Genomic DNA, 16,150 nt, shown 5'->3' with positions numbered 1-16,150 from the left:
CAAGCCTCAGGCTAACTGAAGCAGCACAGGCCAGAGCAGGTCTCTGTACAATGCTGAGTGCAGAAAAGTTTGTGACGATGAGGAGGATGCTGATGTATATGGCTTAATGAGAAGGGGATCATAAATGCTCAGGGCTCTCCTGCCTTCTCTGCTTTGCCCATGGGTTTGCAATGGTAAAAAATGCCTTTTATTCTTTTTACAAAGTTTAAAAGACCCAACTTAATCCCACCTTCTAGAGCCTAGCACAAGACCTTGCAATACTTCTTTTCAAGATAATAATGATTCGGGGTACCTGGGTGGCTCAGTTGGTTAAGCGTCTGCCTTCAGCTCACATCGTGATCTCAGGGTCCTGGGATGGAGCCCTGTATCCAGCTCCCTGCTCAGCAGGGAGTTTGCTTCTCTGTCTGCCCCTCCCCCTTGTACTCTCTCCCTCTCTTTCTCAAAATAAATAAATAAAATCTTTAAAAAATAATTATTAATAAGTATACCTGAACTTAGAGGGGCCTCTTATCCTGAAAAAATAAAAACCTAAGTCAGATAATGCCCATCCCATTAAGATGATACTTGATATTCATACTCGTCTTTTAATATCCTAAAATAGTTAAAAAGTATGAAATAGTATGGTGTAGTATATGTGTGATCTATATCCCAAAATATCCCCTAAAATCTCCTCAGGCAGGCTGTTTAGACTCACTATCTCCATCTGAAATCCTAGAAACTTTGCTTTCTGGGAGAATTAATTTGCCCCTGAAAAAATGTTTTCCCACACCCAATTAAGGACAAAAATAATTAGTGGAAGCTCTGTTCAGACAGAAGGGTAGATATATTAAAAATGATTCAATGTGTGTTCTATGGTAGGAAGAACTAAATCACTACTCCATTCTAAACCTATCAAAGAGAATAAAAACTTTGAAGTCTCATTTTGTATGATTTAAGTACTTGCCAATTCATCATATGATATGATTGCCTCTCACATAAACATGACCTCTTCCCCATAGGTAGAAAACGGGATTATCTTCCCCAGCACATACGTCTGATTTGATCTGAAGACAAGTCGTTCTCCTTTAGACGTCTGCCTGTGTATGTAACACTTACTGTGCCAAGGTCAATGATGAAGCAGTCGCCCTTGTTGAAACTGTCCCAACTAAGGGGAACTTCCGTAGCCCTGACCACTCTCCGACCCTTCACATGCAGGAGCCTCTTAGCGGTCAAGTCATTTGTGAGAACATGATTCAGTCCAGATGCCACGCCTCCAGCCTGGTCAGTGGGGGGTTAGACAGAAAACAAAGCAAAAACAGATGAGGTTTCTAACTAGATACAAAAACATATAAAACCACAAGTGTACATGCCTAAACTGCCTGTCAGGCCAAGACAAAAGAGCCACCTAATGGCATGTGAAACATTAAGTATGCAGAAGAGAATACCTTGGAAAATCAACACTTTTTTTTTTCTTTTAAGGCCTTTGCCCTTCCTGTTTTAGTCATTCAATTTACATCGAAAGTATTTACTAAGAACCTTCAGTGGATAAAACCTGTGACATAAATGAAAAGAAGCAGTAGCTTGTGTTCTTTGGGAACGAATGATTCTAAAACCAGTTAAGTGAGAGGCAGACAAGATTTCTAGGAAAAAGAAGACAGGAAAGTAGAGGAGAGTCAGAGTTAACAAGAGCAAGTGAGGAGAGAACTAGCCACACCCAAAATTCTCATGTCCCACACAGTGTTAGGACACAGAAGTGGAGTTGAGTCCTGGCCAGGGATGGGTGGATACCATTTATGATCTTTGTTTTAACATTATAAAAATTGGTTTTCCTTATTTCTGTCTCTTCTTTCTTTCTCTCCCTTTCTCTTTTTTTCTTTCTATGCCAGGCCCGAGTATTTATACCTTAAATTTGGTTGCATATCCGAAAACAAAACAAAACAAAACAAAACTATATGCAATTTAAAAAATACTAAGGAAAATAATGAACCATATCAAGTACATCTTCCTGTCTTCTTTGAAACCAGCTTTTACCTTTTCACTTTTTCCTTTAATTAAATGTTAGAAATTATAATCTTTATTTATTTCCACAATTAATTATGAGGTAACATGCATAATAAAGATGCAGTGTTAGCAAATCACTTTTATTGCTCAAAAGCCTCCTATATTAATATGGTAAGAAAATTAGCAGTATAAGAAACCTATAAAATGATTAAGCATATGACTCTTCCTTTTAGCCCAGGTCATGGTCTTAGGGTCATGAAACTGAGCCCCAAATCGGGCTCCATGCTCAGTGTGGGGTCTGCTTGTCCCTCTGCTACTCTCCCTGTGCATGCTCTCTCTCTCAAACAAATAAAATATTCTTAAAAAGTTTATTCATAAATGTACATAATAAATCCAAAGAAAGACATTAAGCTGCCTATGTAATCATTAGCACATGTTTGAAATTTCCACTGACTTTATTTTTTTTTTAAGTTATTTACTTATTTGTCAGAGAGAGAGCACACAAGCAATGGGAGTGGTAGGCAGAGGGAGAAGCAGGCTCCCCACTGAGCAAGAAGCCCAATGCAGAAATCGATCCCAGGACCCTGGCATCACGACCGGAGTTGAAGGCAGACACTTAACCAGCTCAGCCACTCAGATGTCCCGAAATTTCCACTGACTTTAAATTACCACCATTCTCCAGGAAAAGACCTTCATAAATAGAAAGGTTTTATTACTATAAGCTTAAAGCTGACTTCAGGACAATTGTAACCACAAATTTTATGAAATATATAATAATTTCTCAGTCCATAATTTTATCAAGGTTGCCATAAATAAACAAAGTATTATACAATAAAAATAAACACAAGTTTTCATACACATATTACTGTTTTCGGCCATTTCACTTTTTAAAAAAATAAGTACCTTGTGATCTGATAAACAGTGTAAGAACATTGTGATCTGAAAAAAGTTACAAAATATAAAACAGACTGATGATACTTATATAACATTTAAGCTACTGCCATATAGTGATATATATATCACAGAGTGATATATTTAACATTTAACAGTATTTTTTAAAATTTTATTTATTTGACAGACAGAGATCACAAGTAGGCAGAGAAGCAGGCAGAGAGAGAGGAGGAAGCAGGCTCCCTGCAGAGCAGAGAACTCGATGCGGGGCTCGATTCCAGGACCCTGGGATCATGACCTGAGCCGAAGGCAGAGGCTTTAACCCACTGAGACACCCAGGTGCCTCTTTTTTTTTTTTTTTAAGATTTTATTTATTTATTTTGACAGAGAGAGATCACAAGTAGACGGAGAGGAAGGCAGAGAGAGAGAGAGAGAGAGAAGCAGGCTTCTTGCTGAGCAGAGAGCCCGATGTGGGACTCGATCCCAGGACCCTGAGATCATGACCTGAGCCGAAGGCAGCGGCTTAACCCACTGAGCCACCCAGGCGCCCCCCCTTTTTTTTTTTTTTTAAGATTTTATTACCCAGGTGCCTCTTTAACAGTATTTTAAAAATTAATTTTGTCTTAATAAAATTTGATGTAAAAAGGCAAAAAGAAAAACTGTAAGTTTCATATATGTTGGTATTTCATAGTAAGTATTTCTGGAATAGTGTTTGAATTAACCCTAGAAACCCCCAGTCTCTTTCTACCTTTGCACAGCAGAATGAAAGCAAAGTGGATGATCCTTTAAATTATTGACACTATTAACACAGTTTTGCTGGCTGATGGATGTTTGACAGTTGCTATTTGCAATCATGGCTGAGAGCCAGGTCTTACTGAGCTTGGGAAAGAGATTTAATATAAGGAAGTAGTGGTAAGGGACACCTGGGTGGCTCAGTTGGTCAAGTGTCTGCCTTTGGCTCAGGTCATTACCTCAGGATCCTGGGATAGAACCCCAAGTCGGACTCCCTGCTCCGTGGGAAGCCTGCTTCTTCCTCTCCCTCTGCCTGCCGTTCCCCCTGCTTGTGTGCTTCAACTCTCTCTCTCTCTGACAAGTAAACAAATAAGATCTTTAAAAAGAAAAAGAGAAAAAAAAAAGGAAGTAGTGGTAAATATTACTCCTCTAGAACTCCCCCAGCCTAAAAAGCCTCATAAAAAGAAACCTCGGGTCAATTAAAAGACATGAGAAGATGGTCTTAATGTTGCCTCGCTGAATCTTTACCTTAAACACGGCAACCTAATATGGCTGTTGCTGTCTTGGTAATGGTAGGCTTTGTCAAATTGTGTCATCCCAAACAGACACGATACCCTGTTTCATAGAGTAATCTTTTTTTTTTTTTAAAGATTTTATTTTTATTTATTTGACAGAGAGAGATCACAAGTAGACAGAGAGGCAAGCAGAGAGAGAGAGGGAAGCAGGCCTCTTGCCGAGCAGAGAGCCCGATGCGGGACTCGATCCCAGGACCCTGAGATCATGACCTGAGCCGAAGGCAGCGGCTTAACCCACTGAGCCACCCAGGCGCCCCTCATAGAGTAATCTTAAATAAAACAATTCACCTTGATATTTGAGACATTTATTTATACTGAGAGCGTCATAGTATAGTGATTACCAGTTTAGGCACTGAAGTTAGGTGGTCACCCAGTCACATACCCACTATTAGACCTTGTTAAGTTACATAATTTCTCAAAGCTTTTGTTCACTTATCTTAATAGGTGACAATGATAGAAACTGCACCACCGGTGTTATTTAGATGAAATGAGATAATATACATGAAGTGCTTAGCACATTCTTGTAAGTATGAAATTAAGTACAACATAATAGTTTTTGCCATTCTGGGGTAGCTGGGTAGCTTAGTTGGTTAAGCATCTGACTCCTGATTTCAGCTCAGGTCATGATCTCAGGGTCATGAGATTGAGCCTGGTGTCAGGCTCTGAGCTCAACATGGAGTTTGGTTGAGATTCTCTCTCTCCCTCTGTTTCTGCCCCTCCCCCCAGTTGTATTCTCTCTCTTTCTCTACTTCTCTCTCAAAATTAACAAATAATATCTTTAAATAAATAGTCTTTGCTATTCTGGGTGGCAAATTATCTTTGCTTCCACATTTCTTATCAAGTATTTTGCAACTGCACACATTGTCATCTGCTCAATGTCACTAATGATAAAACAGTGAGCAGATTTTTTTGCTGATAAATTTGATCTTCATTTGCAAATATCCTCTTACAAAAAAATGCTGATTTTTAAATGATTTTGATCTTGATAATTAGAAGATAATTACTTTATAACTGTAAAATTGCTTTTTCATGTTCACTTTTAAATATATATCTGCAAGTTTGATTTCAGAGGTCCTACTGATAGCCAGAAGGATTAATAATATCACAAGTTCCTACTGACTGTATATGCACTATATACATATTTTATTATTTAATTTGATCCTTAATCCTTACAACACCTATATGAGGAAACTGTTGTTATATCCATTATATGTTTGAGGAAACTAAGGACAGAAAGCTTACATACTTGCCTGAGGTAAACAAGTCATATGGAACAGAAATGGGTTCATAACCGGGATGATGTCCTATTACATGCTTTCAGTAACTATAAGACCCAGCTTATTCAAAATGTTGTTTCATTGGCATAAAGGAAGTTTGAGAATCATTTGACATAAACTGTAGGAACTCACATGAATTAAATAAAATGAGAAGTCACACATTATTTCCTATTTAGGGTTGTTTATAACCTAGAGTGAAAAAAAATCACTTCAAGAGAGAAGGGGATTTATGAGTGTTTATCCTCATCTCAACAGACATCACAAAATATTCACTAAGGCTCTGATTAGGCAAAAGTATAAATAAACCCTACCATTGTAGTAGATAGATTTAATATATATTCAGAATTCTAGTTTAGCTCTGAGGTCTTAGGTCTTCAGTAAGCTAACAGGCTCAAAGGGTAAGGTGGTGGAGTCTGCAGAAGACCCGTTGGAGCATGTCTGGTTTTGAAAAGGATTGCTACCGAAAAGTTTGTCAAGGGAGGTATTTCTCACATGGTAACTGAACATTCTTGGAGGCAGGGGAGATCGTGAAGGGTGGCCAGTCCACAAGGGTCATAGACCCATAAAGCGTCTATTACCATAGAAGGTAGTATATTTCGTTGAAGGTTGCCTTCAAAGAAGGGAGCTACTTACCTTGTTTTCATTTCTTTTTCTCCCAGAAGGAAAGCCGGTTAATGATTAGTGTTTCAGGCCAAAACACATAAATTGTGTGCATGTGTGTATAGCAGTGTAGGTATATTTGACTTGGTGAGGCTGAACCACACATATATTTAACTCAATGGTTTGCTTCATTTGCATCATTTCCAAGATCAAACCACACGATTTGGAAGATATGTGTACAGTCTTTTCTAGTAACTGGAATTATAATTGTTACAAATATTGCATCACGATATTCTAGAACAATTGAAATTCCCAAGTCTTGGGTCATCTGAGCAACTTCAGAAGTTCTCTAGAATGGCATTAACAAAAATTGCGAATCCCCAAGTTGCCAATATTTAATTATTGAAAGAATTCCACAAAAATTTAAAGGGCTTTCTTGTGACAACATTACTGAAAGCTCTTAACTTTATCAAAAATTAACCTATTAAATGAAATCAATCCAGAACGTTTCACATATTACATCCATGTTCCATAAACACATATTGAGCACCTACTATGTATCCAGCAGGTTCTGGTATCATCAGTATACAAAACAGATTGAAACAAAAACAAACAAAAAACCCGGTCCTCAATGAACTTTCCTTCTCTGAAGACGTGAGGTGTGGATGGATAGGAAGAAAAAGGGCGTCATAATGGAAATAGTTCAAATGCAATACCTTGTATTTCAGACCTCCTTTGAAATAGCCAACAAAGTCAGTAGATTCATAGCCTTGAAGTTCTCTACTCTGCACTGGCTTGCCACCCAAATAGTCATCCATCTGAACAGTAAAGATGGCAGCCGCTGTGCTTTCATCCTGAGTACACTCCTTTCCTGAAACAGCAAAAGACAGCACTTCATTTATCAAGCAAGGAAAACGACTAAGGCAGAATTTTTGATATGAAAAGCTCCGAAATTTTCTTTGAATTTCTTAAATTATATATACATCAACACAATAGATCGTTTCAGCAGAACAATCTTGCGACAGAAATGTTGTAATATAAAATATTATTTTGTTAATAGTTATAAGAATTGTTTTGTTCTTATTTTTCAATTCTTTTTTTTTAAGATTATTTATTTATTTCTTTGACAGAGATCACAAGTAGGCAGAGAGGCGGGCAGAGAGAGAGAAGAGGAAGCAGGCTCCCCGCTGAGCAGAGAGCCTGATGTGGGGCTTGATCCCAGGACCCTGGGATCATGACCTGAGCTGAAGGCAGAGGCTTTAACCCACTGAGCCACTCAGGTGCCCCTTGCTTTTCAATTCTTTTAAAAAACTGTTTAAAAGAAGCACCGCTGGGGGCGCCTGGGTGGTGCAGTGGGTTAAGCATCCGACTCTTGGTTTCAGCTCAGGTCGTGATTTCAGGGTCATGGGATGGAACCCCATGTTCGGCTCCATATTCCATGCAGAGTCTGCTTGGGACCATCCCTCTCCCTCCTTCTGTCTCTCTCTAAAATAAATAAATAAATAAATCTTTTTTAAAAACACACACACACACAACACTGATGTCTGTATGTTCAAGAAGATATAGCACTATAGTCTAGTAGGATGCAGATTCATTTGCTAAAAAGAGCAGACTATGAAAATGTTTTTCAATTGTTTTAGCCTTTATTAGCAACAGTCTGCTAATATGTTAATACATGTAAGGAATATGAACATCACAGGCCACAGATAAATAGCTTTAGAAAAGCAAGTGGTTTTTAGAATGGGAAAATGAATATCACTTGACCTTATCCCTATTTTTAAGTCTTAGTGCCCTCACTTCATTAGCTTATTGGGTGTAAGATAACATTCTCTAAGTGGAAAGGGAGGGTAAGAGAAAGATGCTAACATCCGTTGAATGTGAATGTAGGTATTATTAACCCAAGAATTTAACACACAACACACATTTAATTTTCACAATTCTAGTATAAATCCAATCCAGGCAACCTCACTTAGGTAAAAAAAAAGCAATCCTCCAGAACTGGCATCTTCTGCATACATAGTGATCTGAGCAGCCCTGAAGGAAACTCAAATTTTAGAAAGCACACTTCAAAACCCTTACTACATCTGAGTTGTGTAAAGATCTTAAATTATTCTAGAAAAAATAACAGCCAACATTTATACATTTATAATATCCTTGATATGGGCCAGACACTGTGCTAGTGGTTTACATGGATAATCTCATTTAATCTTCAAGCAAACGCATGCAGCAAAAATATTTTCTACCATCTACAATAGAAGCAGTAAAGGCTTTGACAGGCCAAGTAACTTCATAAAGTTGACCTTTGGTAGAACATGACACAGAGGCAGGTTTCTGTGATTCTGGAGCACAGGTTCTTAGAAACTACAACACGAATCAATAGTTTTTTAATACTCAGACTCTCATCAGCAGTAACATGTTGTGGTGATTAGGTTATGCTATTTTCTTCCATGAGTTAACTGATGTAGAAAATTTAGAAGCCGTAATAAAACTACAGTTCACAGGAAACTCCAACTGAGAGCATTAACCAAAGCTGAAGAAAGGGAAACAGCTATATTAATGAAAGAATTGGCTTTCTTTACATTCCTCCCTTACTCTCAAAGAGAGCCTGTGTAGCAATTTATCGTCTCAGGAAAAAAAAAATCCACTAGCTGTAGGAGTATTTGACATAGTATCAATTTTGTAAACTTGTTGTGGTCAAAGGAAAAAAAAAAAGGCCTATACAACTTTGCAGTATGAAAGAAACCTAATGCCATTCTGCCCGCTTTCCCATCCATAAATGAAAATACGAATAAGGATACAGATGTAGATTTGCACAGAGATGTTTTAAGAGGGAACTTTAAATCAAGATTAATATCAAAAGCATTAAGCATAATGTGTTTGACATAAACATTCTTACTTGAGCACAAGTTGAAATGCAGATTTCTTTAGATGGATGTAAATGGACAGGCATGCAATTAATGAGTGAACTGTAATTAAGTTAATTACATTATGCTATCATCTTTTGATGCTTGTGTACTGAGCTGGACTAAGGAATATCAGTATGAATAAGCTAGAATCCTGTTCTAAAGAAGTTGAAAGATCCTAAAGAAGTCAATACCAGCTTTTGAATGTGAAAACTAGAATGCAATTCAATATCATGATGCAATTGAGCAATGTTCAGAAACAAATGCACTTGCTCTATGAATTCTGCTTATGACCTCATTCATTTTCCCTTTTCTGATGTCTTTTACTAATGTCTTTCAAGTTATGATATGTTCTTTTGTGTTATGTTATATTTTGTTGCTTTACATTATATTTGTACATATGTGGCAAACTTCCTAAAATTGTTTTGAGGATATGATGACAGGAACATGAGGTACATGCTAAAAGTTGTATAATGTTAATGAAAAAAAAAGCAAAGACCTTAATAAATATAAAGACACAGTGTTCAAAAAAAAAAGACATAATGCTCATGGACTCTAAGACCCAATATAATAAAGATGTCAATTTTTCCCAAGTTGATCCACAAGTTTAACACTATTCCTATAAAAATCATAGGAAGGTTTATTATGGGTTATTTGTTTATTGTAAAATTTATATGAAAAGGCACAGTCCCTGAGAGAGTTAAAACATCTTGATAAAGAAAAATAAGATCAGAGGAATAACTCTATCTGATACTAAGGTTTACTATACAGGTACAGTAATTAACACAGAGTTGTATTGGTAGGAGGAGGAACATAGATTGATGAACCAAATTTCCTCCAATGATCACATTTTTCAAACTTGAGTACAGTCTGGTATACCACAATATACTAAAGCAGGAGCATGAATGCACAGTACAGCACAGAATGCAAAAACCAGTATATTGACACTGACACAATCCACTTACATTTCTCATATTTCCCCAATTTTCCTTGTACTCATCAATGTGCAGTTAGTTCTCTAAATCACCTGTAAACTCATTATCCCAGTCAAGATACTATATAGTTATATCATCAAAAAATCCCTTACATTGCTTTTTTATAACTACCCCCATCTCCCCCTCCCCACCCCATCCTTAACCTCTGATAACAACAAGTCTAAACTTGTTATTTAAAAATGTTATATAAATGGGATCATACAGTATGAAACCTTTTGGCATTGGTCTTTTTCACTCAGAATAATTTACTGGGGATTCATCTGAGTTATGCATCAATAGTTTGTTCCTTTTTCTTGCTGAGTAATATTCTCTGTTACAGATATGCCACAACTTGATTAATCAGTCACTTATGGAAGGATATCCAGACCAAATCAAGTTTTCACTTATTCAGATAAGGCTCCTATGGACATGTATAAGATTTTACATGAATATAAATTTTCGTTTCTCTGGAATAAATGCCCATGAATGCAACTGCTGGGTCATATGGTAGTTGCAAGTTTAGTTTTGTAAAAAAAACTGTCAAACTCTTCTTCATAATGTTTGTACCACTTTATATTCTCCCCCAAGCAATGTATAAAAATCCAAATTCTCAGCGTCCTCAGCAGCCCTATTTATATACTATAAGTTCCTTGAATTGTACACTGTATATTGTAACCCAATTCTTTGGATTCCCAGTGTCTTGCATAGAACCTAGCACAGACTAGATATACCACAAATGTTTACTGCTCTCAAATACATTTACGTAAAATTTAAAACTGGAAAAGAGAGATGAGGAGGGAGGGTGTTTGTAGCTTACGTCCAGGATGTAACTGAGTACCTTTATCCTCCAGCTGTGCTCAGAGACAGGAGGCTCTAAGTAACGAGAAGCAAAAGTGGGTACATCTAAACTGCTCGGTACAGAACTGAAATGGCTTTTATGGAAGGACCAGTGCAACACCTTTTAAGTTATATGCAACAAATTCTTACTTTGTAAAATAAATAAAGGAAAAAATAGTAAAAGGAACTAATCTGAGATAAGCAAGGGTATCATAGAAAGCTTCTGAGAGAGAGGGCAGGAAAGAGGACTCTTCCTCTCTTCTATTTTCTGTCCTGCTTCTTCTTGCTTCCCCTTTCCTCCTCTTACATGACCTGTGTCTTGATTTTCATCCAGGTACTTCTCCAACCCGATCTGAGTCTAACTTCATTTCCTTCCATCTTCCTTCCAACTGATTTCCTTTAGTTGACTTCCTTTCCCCCTAAACTTTCAGCTCTCCCTCTTGGAACTTTTCCTCAATCTGCCTCTCTGATTAGTTCTCATGAACTCATCCAAATATAGGTCTTAGGGTAGAAGATTTTGGATGAAATCCAGCTTGCTTCAGGGAACTAAAGTAGGAAGAGCTGCCGAACAATTCCACCTAAAGGCCAAGTGGACCATTTTACTCTGAACTTTTCCATGCTCCCCATGATTCTCTCTTGGACAAAATCCTTCCAATTACTATCATTTTCCTCTTTTCTGTCAAAGCTTCTCTCCTTCCCTGCTTCCCCATAACTACAAACACTGTGTCTTTCACAGCGTTTAGCTGTTCTACCTGTGTTATATCACTGGTCTTATTGTATCTTTGAGATTATAAACTTTCAGAGAAAGTCCATAAATTATTCACATGCAAAAATGCCTTACACAATGCTGGGCACATTGAATAACTATTGAATGAATTAACTTATTAATTAACACACTATTAAGTTCAGTTTTAGGAGACCTTTAAAAGCATGAAGTGTTTCTGCCCAAAGCATTTCCTATCACAGTTTTCAAACTGGTGAGCACTAAATGAATAATGGAGTTAATGTGCATCTGTAAACCATAAAAAAAAAAAAAATTAAAGAGTGTAAGAAAGAACCTACAGAATAACCAACCCCCAAAAACAAACAAAACCCACAAACTGTGTTCAAAGCCTCTTGCAGTCCTCTGACAAACTTAACTGTGTCTACAACAAGATATGCAGTGCCTTCACTTCTTAATTCACCAAAATTACAAATGTGGCATTTCAGACACTTTTATTCATTCTAGATCCAAGTTCCAAATAGAAAGACCAAGATGACATTACTATTCTATCTGGCATCATTCATTCATGAACATGGTTTTATATTAAGGTTTCAGTGATTTCTGGTATAAAATGTAAATAGATCACTATTTATTATAGGAATAGTGACACTACACTGGGAAACCAAAATGTGTTTGAACTCTGCTTGAGTTTGGTCAAGCAAGCACAAAATTTTAACTTCAAATGCTATAATAAAAACGATCCATCTCCCTCTTTGTATTTCTCACTGGGAGTGTCTCTTTCAGGTATTCACCACTATTGAGAACAACCCTTCTTAATGGTTTCTGCCATCTCATTTCTTAAAATCTTCAAAGTTAGAAATAAAAATGATGGCGTTTCAAGGACTTCCAAATGCATATATATATATGTGTGTGTGGTTTTGTGTGGTCTCCCCTCAGGCTCAGGAATAAAGCTAAAAATAACAAACTCGAAGTCCAGGAGAGGCAAACAGTTTGAAAAGAAGGCCGTAGGTCTCGGATAATCAGCACGTTGTTAGACCGGGTGTGCCCACTGGCGCAGGATCTTACAGGGAGAGGCTGGACATTCAGGATGTTGATGAGTAAAAGTAGAAGGTGGAAAAGTAGAACACACAAGGCCCAGTATTCTGACAACCTGGTGCAAGTGCAGCCCAAAATAATTACTACTGCTGGAGAAGCTGTTTTGTTTTACACTGTGTCCTTGTTCAAATAGAGAAGTAGTAATAATAAAAATAACTACTAGAATAAAGCAACTCATTTAAATAATACATAAGCCATATAAAGCTATTTATTTATATTAACAAGATCTGTATTTTTTTTTTTTCTCTTTTCCATCCAGGGTCGCCAACATCCTGACCAGCAGGAATTTCTGTTAGCCGGCTGTGTGAACAGTGTGGAGCAAGTGGATTCTGATTTAAAGTCGCCCAGCGCATTAATTGCCTCAATGTGTGGAGAGATATAAGCTGGGGCCCAAGGGCAAAAAAAAAAAAAAAAAAAAAAAAAAAAAAATTAACCAGAGAAAAGGGCGGCGGGGGTGTGTATGGGGTGGGGGAGTACTTCTCGCCAGCTGCGGAGGATGCCTACAAACTTGTTTGACTTCATCTCCTCCCTGACAGGGAGATCAGGACTGAACTTGTCGAAGGTGAGCGGGACTTGGCCAGAGCCAGGGTGCGCTAAGCAGCGGCCCTGGGCAGGAGCGGGGTTTCCAACTGGAAGGTGCAAGGGACAGAAGCTAAAGAAACCAGCCTCCAAGGCCATGAGACCGCCCTAACAGAGGTCAAAGCCTGCGGGGTAAGACTGGCTCCTGACAGCTCTGCGCCCCGCGTTTGCAGCGGTGTTTGCAACAGCGGACTCTGGCGTGGGGAAGGCGGCCTTCCCAAAGACGGCCACCCGGAGGGGACACGACGGACGCGACAGGTCCCCAGGCCTTTCCCGTTTGCGGTTCCCCTCTCCCCCGACCCCACCCGCACCTCCAGCCTGCCAGTCTCAGCCTCCTGCGGCCTCGCCCCTCCCCGACCTGAGCGCGTCGGGGTCCCGCTGCCTGCGCTCCCTTACCCAGCCAGAAGTGCAGGCGGTAGGTGAAGCTCTGGCCCGCCTTGGCCGTGTGCAGCACCAAGTAGGCATCCCCGACGTAGAAGTCTCCGTAAGCGCTCTGGGGCACCGGCACGAGCTCGAGCTTCTCGACCCGCCAGACCTGCAGCCCCGCCTGCTTGCCAGCTCCGGCGAACTCCTCGTGGTACAGCCCCTGGGACATGGCTCGGACAGGCTCTGCTCCGGCAAAGGGGCGTGCGATCCAGTCAATCTGGAAGTCGGACTAATCCGAGACCTGCAGTAGGGACCCTGTTGGCTGCGGTTTTATAGGATGCGCCCTGCGGGGAGGCGGGGCTCGGAAGAAGGCGGGGCTCGGAAGAAGGAGGGGCTAAGTGCCCGAGCCCCAGTCACTCCGGGAGTAGGGGATCCCTTCCCATTCTCATTGCTGCGCCTAGTACCGAACTCCTGCGCCCTACTCCGAGTTAGCAGGAGAATCAGAATCTCAGAAATCCAGAGATGTGGAGGGAATTTAAAGAAATTCCTGAAAATGCCTACTGGTCTAAGGAAGGACATTTCTTTCTGGTAACACATGGAGGAGATCAACAATTTAAATTCCAGTGGGCGCATTCTTCTTTAAAAAAAAGAAAAAAAAGAAAAAGTCTGTCCAGGCAACAGTCATCTTCATCACGAACTCCTTCATTTCATTGGCCAGTCTCTCCATTCCTGATAGCCAAAATTTCTGTCTTGATCGTTCTGATTTGAAAATGCCGTAAAAAACAAAAATGTCAGCTTTCTTGGAAAGAATGAAGAGCTGGAAGGCTGATGGTCCTGTGCAGGGGACACAGCTCTTGTAAATCCCCGGGGGTTCAGGAGCTGTGTTAAAGCTCTGCCACCTGCTGCCTTTGGCTGTGCGGTATTATGCGCAGTTTGCCTTGTGAGTTAGCTGGTACCTGGCTTCAACAGGCCGATTTCTCATCATTTACCTTACAGTTTTTGCTTTTGCAGCACTGTATCATACATGTTGATGTTTACTCCTTATTTTGCGTTCTTTTAACCACAGCTGGTATGGCAAAGGATTTTGTTATTGAAAAAGCAAATCGCCCAGGATCTGAAGATTTAAGAAAACTGATTTTTATGCATGTGCATTTTCTTTCACTATTTCCCAAATTACAAAAGTCCCCAGAAGGTCCCTAATCATGTACAATTCAATTTTTCCTTAATTAATTTAATTTTTATGTAGGTATTACATGACTACAGGAGAAAAATGTACAAAAGTACAAAGTTGTGAAATAAAAAAATTAACTTAATTTCACCTGCTACCCAATTGCTTTCCCCAGAGGCAGCTAAGTTACCAGTTTCTTATGTATTTTTCCAAAAAATACTCTTCTAGCTACAAGAATATAGGTAATATTTCTATATTCTAATATAAATGGCATTATAACACTGTTCTTAAAGAATTTATCAATATATATTATTACACAGTGCTCCTAGAGCTGCCTTTTTTGGTACTGTGGTAAACAGAAATATCATCTTATAAATGTACTGTAGCTTATTTAAACTGTCCAAGTTCATGGACATTTACATTTTTTTCTGTCTTTTGCTAATACGATGTTGTAAACAACATTTTGAACATACTTCTTTATACACATCCATTATTATAACTGAGTTAAATTCCTAGAAATATAATTGCTGGAGGGGTTGGAATTAAATGGATGGTGATGATAATTATGAAACCAGTCACTACAATTTATTGTTCTGCAGTGATGGGCTATCGCACATCAATTCCTGCCTCCATCTCTTGGTTCTGAGGTTTTTGGCAAGTTAGCAAATCATAGTAAGTCTCAGGCTCCTCATCTAAAAAATGGGAAAACAGTAGTATTTACCATAAAGATTGTTATTTGGATGAAATGAGATGACACAGTAAAGCATGCATCTGTTACAGAGAAAATGCTCAGTCATCAAAAGCTATTATTTTTGTGGCAGTCAGCTTTCTGTTGCTCCTCTAGGTACCTTCACCGTTCTGCAGCCTGCAGTCTTCCCTCAGGGCTGACTTGCATGGACTAAAGCAACTAGTCTTTGATAACCTCAAGCTTAGGGGTTGGTTGGAAATCAAAGGGGATAGAAGAGTGAGGTCAGAATATTTGACATGGTCCCTTCTACCAAAAGTCACTGTAACTCTATGTCGCTTTTTCTCTCTTTTTAGTTTCCAGCAACCAGGTGCATTATCCTTCTTGGTTTTTCTGTCCCTCTACTTCTATGTATTGCCTACTAAAACAAAACAAAACCCCCCAAACTTCTGGCAATTTCCTATTTTGTGAGTATCATATGCTTATAGGTTGAGATGCTGATTGATAAATATCATTAGCTATATTCTCTTTTTTCCCCCCTCCTAACCAGAACAATAAAAGGTAGGTATAATGAGGGTCATTTTATAGATGAGAAAACTGAGTAAGGCTCTGGAACTTGTCAAAGGTTGCCCAACTGTAAATGGCTGAGGAGGAATTCACAAAGGCCACTATGTCTCATTAGGAAGCACATGCTGTTTACCAAAAGTCATTCTTTCAGTCCAATTATTTAGTTAAGATTTGCTCACATAAATAGACTTCATATT

At 38.9% G+C, this 16,150-nt stretch overlaps 1 protein-coding gene across 1 annotated transcript in view; it reads right to left on the bottom strand.

Moving 5' to 3' along the window:
- The window catches only part of SCIN (scinderin), an 82,816-nt gene extending 68,960 nt beyond the window's left edge, over positions 1 to 13,856 (bottom strand). The window contains exons 1-3 of the mRNA XM_047694891.1: positions 13,564 to 13,856; positions 6,772 to 6,926; positions 1,096 to 1,257 (exon numbers count right to left, since the gene is read on the bottom strand). Coding sequence (XP_047550847.1) covers positions 1,096 to 1,257; positions 6,772 to 6,926; positions 13,564 to 13,762 — 516 coding nt within the window. The 5' untranslated portion in view covers positions 13,763 to 13,856. The remainder of the gene's footprint in view (positions 1 to 1,095; positions 1,258 to 6,771; positions 6,927 to 13,563) is intronic.
- Between the last annotated feature and the right edge of the window lie 2,294 nt (positions 13,857 to 16,150).

Source organism: Lutra lutra, chromosome 11, assembly GCF_902655055.1.
Source record: "Lutra lutra chromosome 11, mLutLut1.2, whole genome shotgun sequence".
Taxonomy (NCBI): domain Eukaryota; kingdom Metazoa; phylum Chordata; class Mammalia; order Carnivora; family Mustelidae; genus Lutra; species Lutra lutra.
Note: the sequence above shows the minus strand (reverse complement) of the source record. Positions and strands in the feature narration are given on the sequence as shown.